At 45.5% G+C, this 17,219-nt stretch overlaps 1 protein-coding gene across 1 annotated transcript in view; it reads right to left on the bottom strand.

Moving 5' to 3' along the window:
* The window catches only part of LOC124550835 (arylalkylamine N-acetyltransferase 1-like), a 51,398-nt gene extending 34,938 nt beyond the window's left edge, over positions 1 to 16,460 (bottom strand). Inside the window, exons 1-2 of the mRNA XM_047125561.1 lie at positions 16,280 to 16,460; positions 3,807 to 3,973 (exon numbers count right to left, since the gene is read on the bottom strand). Of these exons, the coding sequence (XP_046981517.1) occupies positions 3,807 to 3,973; positions 16,280 to 16,460 (348 nt within the window). The remainder of the gene's footprint in view (positions 1 to 3,806; positions 3,974 to 16,279) is intronic.
* Between the last annotated feature and the right edge of the window lie 759 nt (positions 16,461 to 17,219).

The raw sequence follows: 17,219 nt of genomic DNA, 5'->3' as shown, positions 1-17,219 counted from the left end.
GTCAACTGCTGTTTGTGTATGAGAAATTGGTTGGAAACTTTCCTCATGTCAGCACGTTGTAGGTGTCGCCACCGGCGCCAACCTTGTGTGAATGCTCTGAAAAGCTAATCATTTGCATACCACAGCATCTTCTTCCTGTCGGTTAAATTTCGCGTCTGTAGCACGTCATCTTCGTGGTGTAGCAATTTTAATGGCCAGTAGTGATTACCTTTCGTTTGGGTTTTGGTTGAATAGTGTCTCCAAGTACATGTGGCAAGATTAAGCGATTATCCTAGGCATCAGGTCAGGTGTTGAAGTGTGGACAGGCAGTCTGTGTTGACAGAAGAAGTCCACTTACAATCAGTACTGCCTTTACGATTGTGCAGAAAACATCAGGTCGGAAAGTTTGTGACATGTTTGCCAGGAGATTGTTTCATGCAGAGAGAGAGGAAAAAAACAGCAGACTGATGCATATACATATTAAGGTTCCACATATAAAAGTGTGTACACTTATACTCTTTACACAAAATATAATTCGTTGAACAGAGGAAAAATTAATAAGAAGTACATGCACAATATTTCTTAGCTTTATTGCCTTACAATGCAGGAATAAAGTCACTAATTATTGTGAGGAAGCAACAGCGCCATGCCTGCTGGAAAAATGTGAAGAAATAGGAAATAAATTGGCTGTCAGAAGGACTATTTCAGCATACAGAAAAGTCGGACAACCCTTGGTGAAACTATAAAGAAGAGCCCGCATGTTAAAAACGGAAGGAAAAGGTGTGCTGGCGTAAGCTGTGGCCAGCGCACCGCTCAGGAAAGTTGTAGTGCGAAGATCGATAGTAGGCGCTGGATCAATGTGTGCCTGTCACGAGACAGGCCAAAGACAGACTCACAAGCAACCTGCCACCAACGCCCCCTCGACCGCGAGTATTTAGGCCATCGCCACTGACTGGGGGGTGGGGATTGCATCATTCCACCATCCTCCACACCTGCAAATCCCTCATCCGTCCTATCCTGTTATGCCAGCGTTGCCTGGATCTCCGCACCCACCCGCTTTCTCAAGGCCCTCTAAATCCTCGAACGCCATGCACTCCGCCTTGCCTTCCACATCCGCCTTCCTTCCCCCACACGGCTCCTGTTTGAACTTATCCCCTTCCCTCACCCCCTCCTGTTCCTCCAACATCTCTGCATCCTTTACATTGTCTGCAGGCTTGATCCCCCCCCCCCCAGCTCCCGGTTTGCTCCTTCCTCTCCACCCCCCCGCCTGTTGCTGCACCTCTATCGCTGTATCCCTCCCTCTCTCCACCTCCACACCCTCCATGTCCTTCATCAGGGCGATTTCCAGTACCTCCCCCTCCCAGATGATGAACTTCGCCATGACATCTACCCTTCCCTCCAACTAAAACCTGGCCTTGTCCCCCCCCCTCCCCAGGGCCCCCTTTTTCCTCTCCCCTCCTTCTCCTAAAGCGGAGTTTCCTCCTTCCGCACCCCCTGAGACCCTGCACCCCATCCTCGCCTTTTTCCCTCCCACACCCCCCCCACTACCTGGCCCTCTTCAGCGCCCCCCCCCCGCCCATCTCCCCCCTCTCTTCCCCTCCCTCCCTCCCTTCTTCCTTTCTCCCTCATCTCCTTGCGCCTGGCAGATCCTCCATTTTGACCATCGTCAGTGTTGTGTTTGGTGCTGTTTCTCTGTGCGTCGAGAGGTGTGATTTTAATTTTGTGCTGGCCGTGTACTTAGCATTACTGTCAGTGTTCGTTATGCGCATGCCATCCGTCGTTACTTTTATGCTCCGGTCATACTGCACCTTGTGTTCTTTGAATTGTTCCAGTGTGTGGTTTTTGTGTGCACTACATTTTTACGCTTTTTATCTCCATTTTACAGTCGCCCCTTTTTTGTCTATTGTCTTCCACGATACTCCCCTGTTTTATATCTATGTTCACCATGTCTTCTCCTTTGTTATTTTTAAATGTCTTCTATTGTTTGTTCTTTGTCTTTCAGCTGAAGAGCAGCGCATATGCTGCCGCCAGCCCACACCGATGGGGAATTGAAATACAATAAAAAAAACTGAGGGGCCTCAGTCGCTCAGTCAATAGCTCACTGTCTTACTGACTATTTCAGTTGGCATCTGTCAGTTCACATCGCAGGTTGCCACAGTGCGTACTGACGACACTAGTGGCCAGATTTGTATAATAGCAAGATTACCGATATTGTCTGCAAGAGGACTATTTACTGACGAGCTTGTGCCACAACACATGGGCTCTATTAAAGTTAAGTAGCAGCTATCTGTTCATGTAAATAAAAAAAACCATGTTGATCCACGTGTGCATTTGTGTTGTAGAAACTTAAGATACCAGCCACCCATAACTCTTGCTTCCCTGGTACAAGGCTGCACAGTGGCGACGAGGATGGGAGGGAGAGTGGCGACGAAGACACGCCAGTGGCGAGGGCGTCACCACAAAAGGAGTGAGTGAACGGGCGGGAAGAGAACACTGCGGGCCCCTGCAAGGGGAAGCAGCTGTTTGATGGTGTGTCACAAGAAGAAGTGGGCGTCACTGTGGAAGATATAAGTTATCCAGCAGTAGGGTCAGAGCTTAACAGAGCTCTGGAAGGCTTGCTATCAAATAAGGCAGACGATAATAGGTAACATACCTCCAGATATCAAAGGCAGATGAATGTGAGAACTATTGCACAATCAGCTTAACAGTTCTTACATCTAGTTTGTAGATAAGATTACTAAGAGAAGAATGGAAAAGACAACTGAAGATCTTTTCGAGGATGACCAGTTTGGCTTTAGAAAAGGCGAAGATAGAGACGCAGTTCTGACTTTGCGATCAATAATGAAGGCAAGGCTTAGGACAAATTAAGGCTCCTTCACTGGACTTTGCGAATTAAAATGCGCTTTCGTAACATCCTGCAAGATATTAGAAATCATCCGGAAAATATATACGAGCTGCAGGGAAAGATGAGTAATTCATAATATTCACAGGAATCAAGGGAGAACAATAAGAATGGAAGGTCAAGACAGAAGAGCACCGATTAAAAAGAGTCTAAGGTAGGGATGCAGCCATTTGCGCCTAGTATTCGTTTTGTACATCGAAGGAGAAGTGACAGAAACAAAGTAGTTTCAAGAGTGAGATTGAAATTCCGGCTGAAAAAATATCCGCGGTAATATTCGCCGATGACATCGCTATCTTCAGTGAAAGTGAGATAAAATTGCAAGACTTGCTGAATGGAATGGCCAGTATAGCGAACACAGAACGTGGTCTGAGGGTAAAGAAAAGAAAGACCAAAGTCATGAGGAGTAGCAGAAGTGAGATTAACAATAAACTAAGCATCAAAATCGGGGACCACTAATTCGACTAAGTTAAGGATTTCAGTTACTTTAGAATGTGTTTGTAATGTTTCCATGCATTTGTTCTGTATATTATAAATCTGCGTTTTAAATAAAAGAAAGATATTCTGTCAAAGGACAAGCTATGCCTCATAAAATAACTTACATAATAACAAAGAAAACATATTTTAAGGTGACAATGCTAACATGATTTTTCACATTAGGACAGAGTATGCATCAGGAAAGAGGAAAAGGCAGGATTAACACTTTGAAACGACCAGAACCAGTGCAATATGCAAATGTAAGACAACATATTGTAGAACGTAGCATCGACCACTGGTGACGCCATTCTCCCAGCAGCAGGATGTCTTATGCTGTGGTCATTTGGATGGCGTCTTCGCCGCGGCTCAGCACCTTACTGTTGGCATAGGGAGTGTTCCCGCTGGATGAAGACTCTCAGGGTGCAGGTAGACCGTGACTTTGTGAACCAACCTGGAGGTCGACAAACGCGATGAGCCTGAGAATCTTGCGGAAGGCAGGGTCCGGACACGCTTCAGCGCTCCTCACGGCCTCCACTTCGAGCCCCGGCTGGTGCAGACGACTGAGGCTGACTCCCAACAAATTCCCGCTCTCCGTGTCCACTGCCTGCAGCGACAGTCCTGCCAAAAAGTCCACCACCACAGCCGTGTTCCATAGATCAAGCTGGCACGCAGGAATTATGGGGATAAAAAGTAAGATTTCTCTGTAGAAACTACATGCACGCCAAGCGTAAAACTTCAAGCTGTTTGGATTTTCACAACTTTTGGGACGCCCAGGAACTTCTCAGATTGGTAACAGGCTGATGCACTGTCATGAAGGAAAAAAAGACACACTGTCCTACTTTTAACTCAAGGATCTTAACATAAAGTACCTACGAGGTCCGTTAAAAAAATTACGGAACTTGGTCCACAAAATTTTTGTACCATTACCTTTTATTTATTGTGCATGGTCTCTTTCGGAATACTCTTCTCCACAATTCATACGCCGGTCCCAATGCCGCTTCCACTTCGGACGCACTCGTGGTATGCCTCTTATTACACTACCGGGCATTAAAATTGCTACACCAAGAAGAAATGCAGTTGATAAACGGGTATTCATTGGACAAATATATTATACTAGAACTGACATGTGATTACATTTTCACGCAGTTTGGGTGCATAGATCCTGAGAAATCATTACCCAGAATAACCACCTCTGGCTGTAATAACGGCTTTGATGCGCCTGGGCATTGAGTCAAACAGAGCTTGGATGGTGTGCACAAGTACAGCTGCTCACGCAGCTTCAACACGATACCACAGTTCATCGAGAGTAGTGACTGCAGTATTGTGACGAGCCAATTGCGCGGCCACCATTGACCAGACGTCTTCAATTGGTGAGAGATCTGGAGAATGTGCCGGCCAGGGTAGCAGTCGAACATTTTCTGCATCCAGAAAGGCCGTACAGGACCTGCAAAATGCGGTCGTGCATTATCCTGCTGAAATATAGGGTTTCGCAGGGATCGAATGAAGAGTAGAGCCACGGGTCGTAACACATCTGAAATGTAACGTGCACTGTGTGCCATCACTGCGAACAAGAGGTGACCGAGACGTGTAACCAATGGCACCCCATACCATCACGCCGGGTGATACGCCAGTATGGTGATGACGAATACACGCTTCCAATGTGCGTTCACCGCGATGTCACCAAACACGGATGCGACCATCATGATGCTGTAAACAGAAACTGAATTCAACCGAAAAAATGACTTTTTGCCATTTGTGCACCAAGGTTCGTCGTTGAGTACACCATCGCAGGTGCTCCTGTCTGTGATGCAGCGTCAAGGGTAACTTCAGCCATGGTCTCCGAGCTGATGGTCCATGCTGCTGCAAACGTCGTCGAACTGTTCGTGCAGATGGTTGTTGTCCTGCAAACGTCCCCATCTGTTGACTCAGGGATCGAGACGTGGCTGCACGATCCGTTAAGCCATGCGGATAAGATGTCTATCATCTCGACTGCTAGTGATACGAGGCCGTTGGGTTCCAGCACGGCGTTCCGTATTACCCTCTTGAATCCACCGATTCCATATTCTGCTAGCAGTCATTGGATCTCGACCAACGCGAGCAGCAATGTCGCGATACGATAAACCGATATCGCGATAGGCTACAATCCGACCTTTATCAAAGTCGGAAACGTGATGGTACGCATTTCTCCTCCTTACAAGAGGCATCACAACAACGTTTCAGCAGGTAACGCCGGTCAACTGCTGTTTGTGTATGAGAAATCGGTTGGAAACTTTCCTCATGTCAGGACGTGTGAATGCTCTGAAAAGCTAATCATTTGCATATCACAGCATCTTCTTCCTGTCGCTTAAATTTCGCGTCTGTAGCCCGTCATCTTCGTGGTGTAGCAATTGTAATGGCCAGTAGTGTATATATCGTGCGAAACGCCGTCTATCGTGGTAAATCTTCGTCCTTTCAAAGGTGTTTTCAACTTTGGAAATTAAAAAAAGTCCGCAGGAGCCACGTCTGGAGAGTATGGACGATGAGGCGGCACAATGATTCCGATTTTTGTTTAATAGTCACGCACCAACCAAATAGCGCGTGACTCAGGTCTTGACTCATGAGCCGTGGGACGAACTTAGCGGCAACACGATGCGTTCCAAGATGCTGTCAGGATTTCATGACTGGACCCAGCTGGAATGTTACATTTTTATGCAACCCCTCGGAAGGTCAGTTTTCGATTGGAACGTACAATTTCGTTGACGTTCCTGACATGAGCGATGTCGATAGATGTCGAAGGGCGTCCTGAACGAGGTTCATCTATTAACTTCCGTCCGGCGACTTTTAAAATGAAACTTCCAGGCAGATTAAAACTGTGTGCCGGGCCGAGACTCGAACTCGGGACCTTTGCCTTTCGCGGGCAAGTGCTCTAACAGCTGAGCTGCCCAAGCACGATTCACGCCCGAGGAGAGCTTCTGTAAAGTTTGGAAGGTAGGAGACGAGGTACTGGCAGAAGTAAAGCTGTGAGGACAGGCAGTAGACCGCGCCATTCGCACCATCAACAGAACAAGTTCTGCTAACGGTATACTACGCCTTCCACATCGCTGGCAACGGGCTCTACACAACGCTGGTGACTACTTTGAAGGACAGTAACAGGTGCAGACATGTAACTCTTTTGTGTCGGTCGTGAATAAATAGTTGCCACTATTTAAGTTCCAACCCTCGTAGGAAGTTATAATTTATTCTTTCCGATTATTATTCGAGCTGTCAACAACCTGACGTAATCGTAAATTTACTGTTTGACGGTTATATTATTACCCGTTGCTTTGTGTGTCAGATTAGGAATATTTCGGACTTGTGTTAGCCGCCTTTGAACCCCGCAGAGGTTCCGTTCTGTTTTATTGTGCTTCCTATGTTAATTATTGTTGTCTGGGTAGTGTTAGCTGAACATTGTGTATAAATTTGAACAGACGTTAATTATTGTAGTGTGGCTCCACCGTTTAAATTTTTCTACTTCAAACGACTTACTAAAAATTTTGGTGAAGTGTGACACACAGTGAAGTTTGAGACTTATTTTGGCTATAGTTTCTTTTTTTAATTGGGTAAAAATTTGTAATCTGAAATTTGTGGACCTCTGGAAGGAAATTTCCTTTCTTCCTGAAACTGTTAATAAATTTATTGATAGTATTAGGTTTTGTTTACGAGGATGGTTTGAAAAGTTTTCGGAACGGAAAGAAGTACTTATTTTTCAATTTAGTCTCGTTGTAGATTAATGTGGGTTGGTTGGTTGGTTTAAAGGCGATAGAATGGACCAAACTACTAGATCATCGGTTCCTTGTTCCTAATAAAACAAAGCCACAAGTTTAAGAATAAAACGGATGAAACATATAACCAAAACGGAATGAAAGGAACAGCCACAAGAACGAAGGGAAGGCAACGAACACTGAAAGGAACAAAAGAGGACAAGAAAACAACAGAGCCGCTAGAAACAGAAGAGAGTGGCCAATGCGGAGCCGGCGGAGGACAACTGATTCCCTGCGAGGGGCCCGCATGGAAGACTTCCACACATTCATAGTCTCCTTAATGACACGCAGTTTTTTGTGCGTGCTGTTATGCCTTTCCTTCTCAAAAAGCCGGAAAACCCTGTGGTGTAAAACAGAACGCAGGTCAGCTTCGAAGATGGCTATCTCCAGAAGCGGTTTCCGCGTCGCCCGTTTGGCCAGCCTGTCGGCAAGTCCGTTGCCGGGGATTCCGACGTGTCCTGGGGTCCACACAAACACCACGGAATGTCGGGACTGTTCCAGGGCATAGATGGACTCCTGAATGGACGCTACCAGAGGGTGGTGAGGGTAGCATTGGTCGATAGCTTGTAGGCTGCTCAATGAGTCAGTACACAGGAGAAATGACTCACCAGGGCATGAGGGGATGTACTCAAGAGCATGAGATATGGTCATCAACTCTGCAGTAGAAACACTGCAACCAACTGGCAAGGAGTGCTGCTCAATATGTCCTCCATGAACATATGCGAAGCCTACATTACGATCAGCCATCGAACCGTCGGTGCAAACCACTTCAGAGCCCCGGTACAGGTCTAGAATTGAGAGGAAGTGACAGCAGAGAAACGCAGGGTTAACGGAGTCCTTAAGGCCATGTGAAAGATCCAAACGAAGCTGCGGGCGAGTCGTACACTATTGAGGCGTACGTGAACGGACCGCAAGTAGAGGTGGTAAAGAGAAGGACTGCAGTTCGGAGAGAAGGGACAGCACGTGAACCGCAAACCGTTAGCCCCGATCTGGGCCGCCGATGCGGGAGATGGACTGCCGCGGGCGGGGAAAGGAGACGGTAATTCGGATGCTCAGGGGAACTACGAATGTGTGCTGAATAACCTGCGAGCAGTTGCTAAGATCTGATCTGCAGTGTAGGGACACCAGGCTCCACCAGTATGCTGGTCACCGTGTAATGCTATTGTAAATATAATACTGCCATTATTCTGTATATTTTAAAATTTTTTTGGTCCATAAATTGAAAAATTAAGCAAATACTATAACGAGAGTAAGCTTTTGTTAAGTTTAGTTTATCTATTTAAAATAACCTCTTTGACGTAGGTGGAATAAATGTATTAAAACACATTTTGTAAATAATTATGTAATATTTCAAGTACAACTGTAATTAATAATGTGAATTTTGTATGTATATGCTGTCATGCAATTGTAGATGGTTCATATTTAGGGTTTTTGTAAGCAGAAGTGTAAATTGAAAAGATGTAGGGATCATAGGTAGAACGGAACTCCGTTCTGTGGTGGAATGGAAAAGGTGGTGGGGCGCGCGAGTGAGAACTGGCGCGCAAGTGGCTCAGCGAGTCGGCAGCTGCGCTGCAAGTGGTGAACACGCATTGCGTTGGTCAAGCACTGCAGGCCCCGAATTTACCTGCAAGACTGGGTTTTTGGCCTCAGACGTGTTCTACATGACTGGCGCAGTACGGCAATAAATTAATAGCTCAGAAATTTGCAATTTTATCGTCACCACGAAGAGGAAGAAAATGGCTCTGACTACTATGCGACTTAACATCTATGGTCATCAGTCCCCTAAAACTTAGAACTACTTAAACGTAACTAACCTAAGGACATCACACAACACCCAGTCATCACGAGGCAGAGAAAATCCCTGACCCCGCCGGGAATCGAACCCGGGCGCGGGAAGTGAGAACGCTACCACATGACCACGAGCTGCGGACCCAGGAGTAAGACAAAGTTATGTACATCAAGAGCCGTACCTGCGCAATGTTACTACGCAGCACCGCCTCACTCCACCTTCGACGTCAGTAACAGGCAAAGTACTTTATTTAGAAGTGTATCACAGTATGAACCATCCATTTTCAATCAGTGGAATATAAGTGTTAAATGTACCTTTGTGTTTAACCGTCATTTTCCTGTGTCATGTACCTCAGTAGGGTCCTTACCTAAACGAATTTATTCCGAGTATCCTGATGGTTATTGAAGCTTGAACAATAGTAAATTACTGGCAAGAGTACTGTTTGATAGTAAATTCTGAAAATCATTATTAAATATTAAAGTTTGCACGTATCAGTTTAAGGGCCAACGCTTTGAGTGATCATGAGAATAAGTTTTCAATAACATTTCTGAAAGTAAAGTAGCATAATTCTTTAACTGCAACAATCTTAACAGTAATTGTTCGTGTTGCTGCTCCATGTCAAAGAAAGCCAGACAAATATTGGTGTTAGTAAAACGTTAACAAATAACAGTCCTAAAGAAATGAAAATTTAGTCGTGTCAAATAGTAGCTATAGTCATATGAATGATAGCTATAAGTTTAATATTTTTTTTATCCTTATTGAAATATGTGTGTGTCTTCTTTAAATTATTACTGAAGTATAGTGATAAATTCCATAAGTAACAGAAAGTGGAATTCGTAGTACTTACTGCCAAGTGACCGTGGTAAGTGAAAGTAGTTATTTATTCAGTGTCGGAAATTGACGTCATCTTTTTGTGTAGACACTGTGCCCGATATGGGCTGGCGGCCGTTTTATTAAGCGAAACAGTTTATTGTTATAACAGGCTTTGTCTGACTAAAGGTTTCCAAAAGTAATTATTCTCACTGTTTTTCCCCCAAACTGAATGATTCGGAGGAAAATAGATCGATACTTTACCATTGGGTTGAACACGGTTAAAATCTCTCTCCGAGAGTCGATGGTTTTGGAGTGTTAGTGCTGCATGATTTAGTGGTGGTGTTCCTGTCGCTACTTGCTGCACATTTCTGACATTCCGAATCGCGGATCTTCCGTCTTTACGGTGGTAGAACTTAACCGTATTGACGAGAACGCGAAAGTACCGTTGCAACCGGACTCGTCCTAAAAGCTCCCTTCGCTAATCGAACCGCACAGTGGTGCACATGGTCGAGTAAGAGCAACGCTGAAGGCGCTGCAGAACCATAAACCACACTCCCACAGTCAATTCGGGATTGGACAAGGGAGGGCTCTGTAGAGCTGCAGCAGGGTGCAGCGATCTGCACCCCAGTTGGCGCTGCTCAGGCAACGGAGGGCTTTGAGGTGCTCAAAAGATAGCCACATCATAACGAACCTGACATGTAAAGCTACAAGTAAAGCAGAAATAAATTTTTTTAGCGTATAGTTTCTATAAAATCGATTGAGAAAGATTGTAGTGCGTGCGCCTCTATTCTGTCATCGCCGACCGACCGAAAGGGGGACCCCCTCCCGAACAAATGAATGAACTCGTCCAGCGCTTTGGACGCAAATTGGTCACTGCGCATCCGCCATCGTATCCCGCGTGGACTCAACATTGCTGGTGCAGGCACGAGCATTCTGGAGCACGCCAGTCACCGCTCCTTCTGAAACATATGGTTCTGCTGCAAAAGACCTCTACGTTTACCCGTGCTGACCCAATGACATCATCAATTACGACGGCAGCGGGAACAGGGTCATCGAGATTGGGCCCTGGATCCATAGTCACGTTCCTTGTTAAAACAGGCCAGTGGTCTTCTCTAGATACACTATAGCTGCCAGTTTTTTCGGCATTTTTAATGACCATTTCTTCTAGCTCACGTTGGTACATTGCAGTTACACATAATATGCAACAGCCCCAAGTTACACTATTGGCCACTAAAATTGCTACACCACGAGGATGACGTGCTACAGACGCAAAATTTAACCGACGGGAAGAAGACGCTCTGATGTGCAAATGATTAGCTTTTCGGAGCATTCACGCAACGTTGGCGCCGGTGCCGACACCTACAATGTGCTGACATGAGGAAAGTTTCCAACCGATTTCTCATACACATACAGCAGTTGACCGGCGTTCCCTGGTGAAACGTTGTTGTGATGCCTCGTGTAAGGAGAGAAATGCGTGCCATCACGTTTCCGACTTTGATAAAGGTCGGATTGTAGCCTATCGCAATTGCGGCTTATCGTATCGCGACATTGCTGCTCGCATTGGTCGACGTACAATGACTGTTAGCAGAATATGGAATCGGTGGGTTCAGGAGGATAATGCGGAACGCCGTGCTGCATCGAAACGGCCTCGTATCACTACCAGTCCAGATGACAGGCATCTTATCCGCATGGCTGTAACGGATCGTGCAGCCACGTCATCCCTGAGTGAACAGATGGGGACGTTTGCAAGACAACAACCATCTGCACGAACAGTTCGACGACGTTTGCAGCAGCATGGACTATCAGCTCGGAGACAATGGCTGCGGTTACCCTACACGCTGCATCACAGACAGGACGGCCTGCGATGGTGTACTCATCGACGAACCTGGGTACACGAATGGCAAAACGTCACTTTTTCGGATGAATCCAGGTTCTGTTCACAGCATCACGATGGTCGCATCCGTGTTGGCGACATCGCAGTGAATGCACATTGGAAGGGTGTATTCGTCATCGCCATACTGGCGTATCACCCGGCGTGATGGTATAGGGTGCCATTGGTTACACGTCTCGGTTACCTCTTGTTCGCATTGACGGCACTTTGAACAGTGGACGTCACATTTCAGATGTGTTACGACCCGTGACTCTACCCTTCATCGATCCCCGCGAAACCCTACATTTCAGCAGGACAATGCACGACCGCATGTTGCAGGTCCTGTACGGGCCTTTCTGGATACAGAAAATGTTCGACTGCTGACCTGGCCAGCACATTCTCCAGATCTCTCACCAATTGAAAGCGTCTGGTCAATGGTGGCCGAGCAATTGGCTCGTCACAATACGCCAGTCACCACTCTTGATGAACTGTGGTATCGTGTTGAAGCTTTATGGGCAGCTGTACCTGTACACGCCATCCAAGCTCTGTTTGACTCAATGCCCAGGCGTATCAAGGCCGTTATTACGGCCAGAGGTGGTTGTTCTGGGTACTGATTTCTCAGGATCTATGCATCCAAATTACGTGAAAATGTAATGACATGTCAGTTCTAGCATAATATATTTGTCCAATGAATACAAGTTTATCATCTGCATTTCTTCTTGGTGTATCAGTTTTAATGGGCAGTAGTCTAATTAGAACTTCTAAAAAGTCTGACTAACATTCTTGGGAGCTAGCACATTTTTCATGAGCAGTCTGCTTTCTACATCCACATTTTAGTTGTGAACTAACTTTTGAATTGGCGAAAATATGGGATACTAATTTTGTGGGGTTTTTTGCCCACTCGTCTCGTATAGATTGCCTAAGGGATGCTACATTCTCGGAATGCTATACAACAACTCAAGCGAATGGCATCAGCTGTTTTATTTCAATAAAGCAGATTGACAGAACTTGAATTAACAATGGTGTCACAAGTGATGGGCGACATGCAACATAAACCAGAGTCCTCGTAGCACTATCTTCTAGGCCTTGCTAATGTTCTGCGAATACCGTCCACTTATGTCCGCCTAGGCTGGCAGGAGCGGCGCTTGTATTCACCTCTTGCAGAGGTCGCCCCTGTCTTGATGCGCTCCTTGTCAAGGCTGAAGTCGCCTCACCGCCTTCTCTAGTCTTGCGTTCTTCCTCATCGTTTTGACGCTTGTGGTTACGCTAGTGCAAATTAGTTTTCACAGTCAATACTGGAATACCTTAAATTACGCCTTACAGCATGATAAACTAAAGCCATTTCACCTACTGCAGCACCATCACATCAATTTTTCTTACTTAAGTTTACAAAATATTCCGAGAGTTTAGAACTGCCTACTCTTTAACATTCCTTCAGTTTACGTCCTTTATGAAGATCAGATTAAAACTTATTTTTCATAATTCAGTTTTATAACAAGTGACTTTCTTGTCCGATTCTACATGACCGAACACGACGTCTTTTCTCTCAGGTACAAGTCGTGTGGAGCCAATAAGTTCTACATGGCGTTGAATATGGTCCCCCTGAAACCATTGATTCCATATCAGCAAGACTGTCGTATCCCGAAGGGACGCAAGCAGCATTTTGGCAGAACGATAAACGGCTGCCTGAATAGGCCACATCCCGCCGCTTGTGGCACGTGTAGTTCGATGTTTCCTTTTCTTACTGTCTACACTATTGATCAAAAGTATACAGACACTTCGCTCAAAATGACTTACAAGTTTGTGGCGCCCTCCGCCGGTAATGATGGAATTAAATATGGTGTTGGCCCACCCTTAGCCTTAATGACAGCTTCCACTCTCGCAGGCATACGTTCAATCAGGTGCTGGAAGGTTTCCTGGGGAATGGCAGCCCATTCTTCACGGAGTGCTGCACTGAGGAGAGGTATCGAAATCAGTCGCTAAAGCCTGCCGATGTTGGTCGGTGAGGCCTGGCACGAAGTTGGCCATCCAAAACATCCCAACGGTGTTCCATAGAATTCAGGTCAGGATTCTGTGCAGGCCAGTCCATTACACGGGTGTTATTGTCGTGTAATCACTCCGCCACAGGCCGTGCCTATGAACAGGTGCTGTATCGTGCTGAAAGATGCAGTCGCCATCCCCGAATATTCTTGAACAGTGGGAAGCAAGAAGGTGCTTAAAACGCCAGTGTAGGCCTGTGCTACGCAAAACAACAAGGGGTGCAAGCGCCCTCCATGAAAAACACGACAACACCATAACACCACCGCCTCCGAACTTTACCGTTGGCACTGCACACGCTGGCAGATAACGTTCACCGAGCATTCGCCATACCCACACCCTGCCATCGAATCGTCACACTGTGTACCGTGATTCGTCACTCCACACAACGCTTTTCCACTGTTCAATCGTCCAATGTTTACGCTCCTTACACCAAGCGAGGCGTCGTTTGGCATTTACCGGCGTGATGTGTGGCTTACGAGCAGCTGCTCGACCATGAAATCCAGATTTTCTCACCTCCCGCCTAACAGTCATAGTACTTGCAGTGGATCCTGATGCAGTGTGGAATTCCTGTGTGATGGTCTGGATAGATGTCTGCCTATTGGACATTACGACCCTCTTCAACTGTCGGCGGTCTCTGTCAGTCAACAGGCGAGGTCGGCCTGTACGCTTTTGTGCTGTAGGTGTCCCTTCACGTTTCCACTTCACTATCATATCGGAAAGAGTGGACCTAGGGATGTTTAGGAGTGTGGAAATCTGGCGTACAGACATATGACGGAAGTGACACCCAATCACCTGACCACGTGGTGCGTCTGATGCTGCCCTTTCACGATGTGTAATGTCTACTGGCAGTAGGTGGCAGCACAATATACCTAATATGAAAAACACATGTTTTTGGTGATGTCCGGATACTTTTGATAACATAATGTATCAAGCATAACGTGGTATTCCCACAGCCAATGAACATTCAGATGGAGATTTCTGAATGACAAACGGACTGCATAATCTTACCTTATACACAGAAACTAGTTGGCATTACTGCTACCTACTGGAAAGCTGATCATTTGCATTATAGTATACTAGCGAACCCGATAGTGCTTCTTATTCACGTAATACTGTATTAATTGCATATACATCCTAAACTCCTTACTCGCTCTCTCTATCTCCTCCTTCTCCCCTCTTCTGTGCATCACTTCCTCCCCACTCTCTCTGTCCATATCTTCATCCCTCTCTCTGTGTCCATTATCGCTCCCCCCCTCCTCTCTCTGTCCATCTCCTCGTCACCACTCTCTCTGACTTGAGCCTTGTTTATTCGTATTGGAAGTGAAATGCTGGTTGGGAACTCAAGTCGATCAAAATGAATGGGTAAACCGGGTGGGATCATTGGTATTTGGGATATGAGGGATACCACTCCAGGTGCTGGGTCTGTATAGCAGTTTCAGTGGCAGTATTTCGCATAGTTTTAACCTGCGAATGGATAGGATTAAAAAGATTCGGACGTTACAAATTCCGGAATACAATTCCTATCATAAGCCGATACACCACAAATACAACTTTCCCGTTTGCTATAAAACCCACGGCGGGGAAGAAAACAAAACAGTACAATATTGTGCAAACTTTTTGTTTGAAATTATGTATTAGGAAAAAGAATGTATTCGGAGGAAACATTTCGTGTAATTCTGTGTTATTGTAGCAGAAACCGAAGCTGCACATTTTCACAGCACAGCAGTTAGGTATAACAGAAAAACTGCACATTGTCGTATAAAACAACATAACTTATGTGTGATCGAACGTTTATTACAATATCGTCTTAAAATTTAATCTGTGAAGAACTTACCGCAATTTTTGCTGATAACGCTTCCTCTATTTATATTAAATATAAATCTACAATTACATACACAAAAAAGTATGTATCCCACATCTGTCCGAATACTTATGAGAGTATCGTGTAAAACTTTGAAATAAATCGCTGAAGAACTTTCCGAGATTTTTGGTAACAACGTTGTATATTACATATATGTTTCTGTATTATATATATTAAAATATTTAGCTTCTGTTCATCCAACGTTTATTAGAGTATCGTGTACAAACTTGAAATAAATCGGACAAGAACTCTTCGATATTTTTGCTAACAATGTTAAGCAATGACAAAAAATTAGTTACAATTTTAGCAACCAGGTGCAAACTGGCGCTGTACGGCATCTCGTTGATGTCTCGAGTGCTCATATTGAACAAATTATGTAACCAACAGTTAATAATAAAATTAAGATTAGGTCTTTCTCATTTGTTTGTCCTTTCCTGAAAACCAGCATTAGGTCTCTCTCATTTGTTTGGCCTTTCCTGCCCACATCCCATTGCTGATCCATTAAATATGGAAACAAATCTGTACCTCTTTCTTGCATTCACAGCGCCACATTTGCACCTGGTGGCCAAAATTGGAACTAATTTTTTTCCAGTGTAAACCGGTTTCGCATTAAGCATTAGAATATCTACTAAGTTTTGCTGTCATAAGATAATTATAGCCCACAGTGAAACAATAAAAAAACTAGAAAATTAAATGAGAAACCTCTGCCAGAATTTACACTTTAATTGCAGCCAGCCGGATTGAGTGTTTGCGCCGAGCTGACCAGCCGTACCTTCGGGCAGCGCTCCCAGACAGAAGCCCTCCTGCTCTGGGGAGGAGTCCTGCCCGTCGGCCATGATGCCCACCGCGGCGTTCAGCGGCTCGTCCCGCAGGAAGAAGCGCCTCAGGAAGGGCACCAGCTGCGGGCCGTCTCCCTCTGTCAGCGTCCGGATGGCAAAGCCCGGCGAGGACATGACCTGCACAAGCAGAAGCGTGCTTGTAGCTGTCTTTGTAAAGTAATTTCATTACCCAAGTGGACACAGATGGCTGCTACAGAACTCTCGGTACTTATCTATCAAATTCAGAAAACTGGAAACTATGAAACAGGAACTAGCGGTTTCTTCATGTGTGGATCCACAGGCCCGCTGTTTGTTTTCTTTTTGGTCATCAGTCTACTGACTGGTTTGATGCGGCCCACCACGAATTCCTTTCCTGTGCTAACCTCTTCATCTCAGAGTAGCACTTGCAACCTACGTCCGCAATTATTTGCTTGACGTATTCCAATCTCTGTCTTCCTCTACAGTTTTTGCCCTCTACAGCTCCCTCTAGCACCATAGAAGTCATTCCCTCACGTCTTAGCAGATGTCCTATCATCCTGTCCCTTCTCCTTATCAGTGTTTTCCACATATTCCTTTCCTCTCCGATTCTGCGTAGAACCTCCTCATTCCTTACCTTATCAGTCCACCTAATTTTCAACATTCGTCTATAGCACCACATCTCAAATGCTTCGATTCTCTTCTGTCCCGGTTTTCCCACAGTCCATGTTTCACTACCATACAATGCTGTACTCTAGACGTACATCCTCAGAAATTTCTTCCTCAAATTAAGGCCGGTATTTGATATTAGTAGACCTCTTGGCCAGAAATGCCTTTTTTGCCATAGCGAGTCTGCTTTTGATGTCCTCCTTGCTCCGTCCGTCATTGGTTATTTTACTGCCTAGGTAGCAGAATTCC

Source organism: Schistocerca americana, chromosome 9 (genome assembly GCF_021461395.2).
Source record: "Schistocerca americana isolate TAMUIC-IGC-003095 chromosome 9, iqSchAmer2.1, whole genome shotgun sequence".
Classification (NCBI taxonomy): domain Eukaryota; kingdom Metazoa; phylum Arthropoda; class Insecta; order Orthoptera; family Acrididae; genus Schistocerca; species Schistocerca americana.
This window is presented reverse-complemented; position numbering and strand designations above follow the sequence as displayed.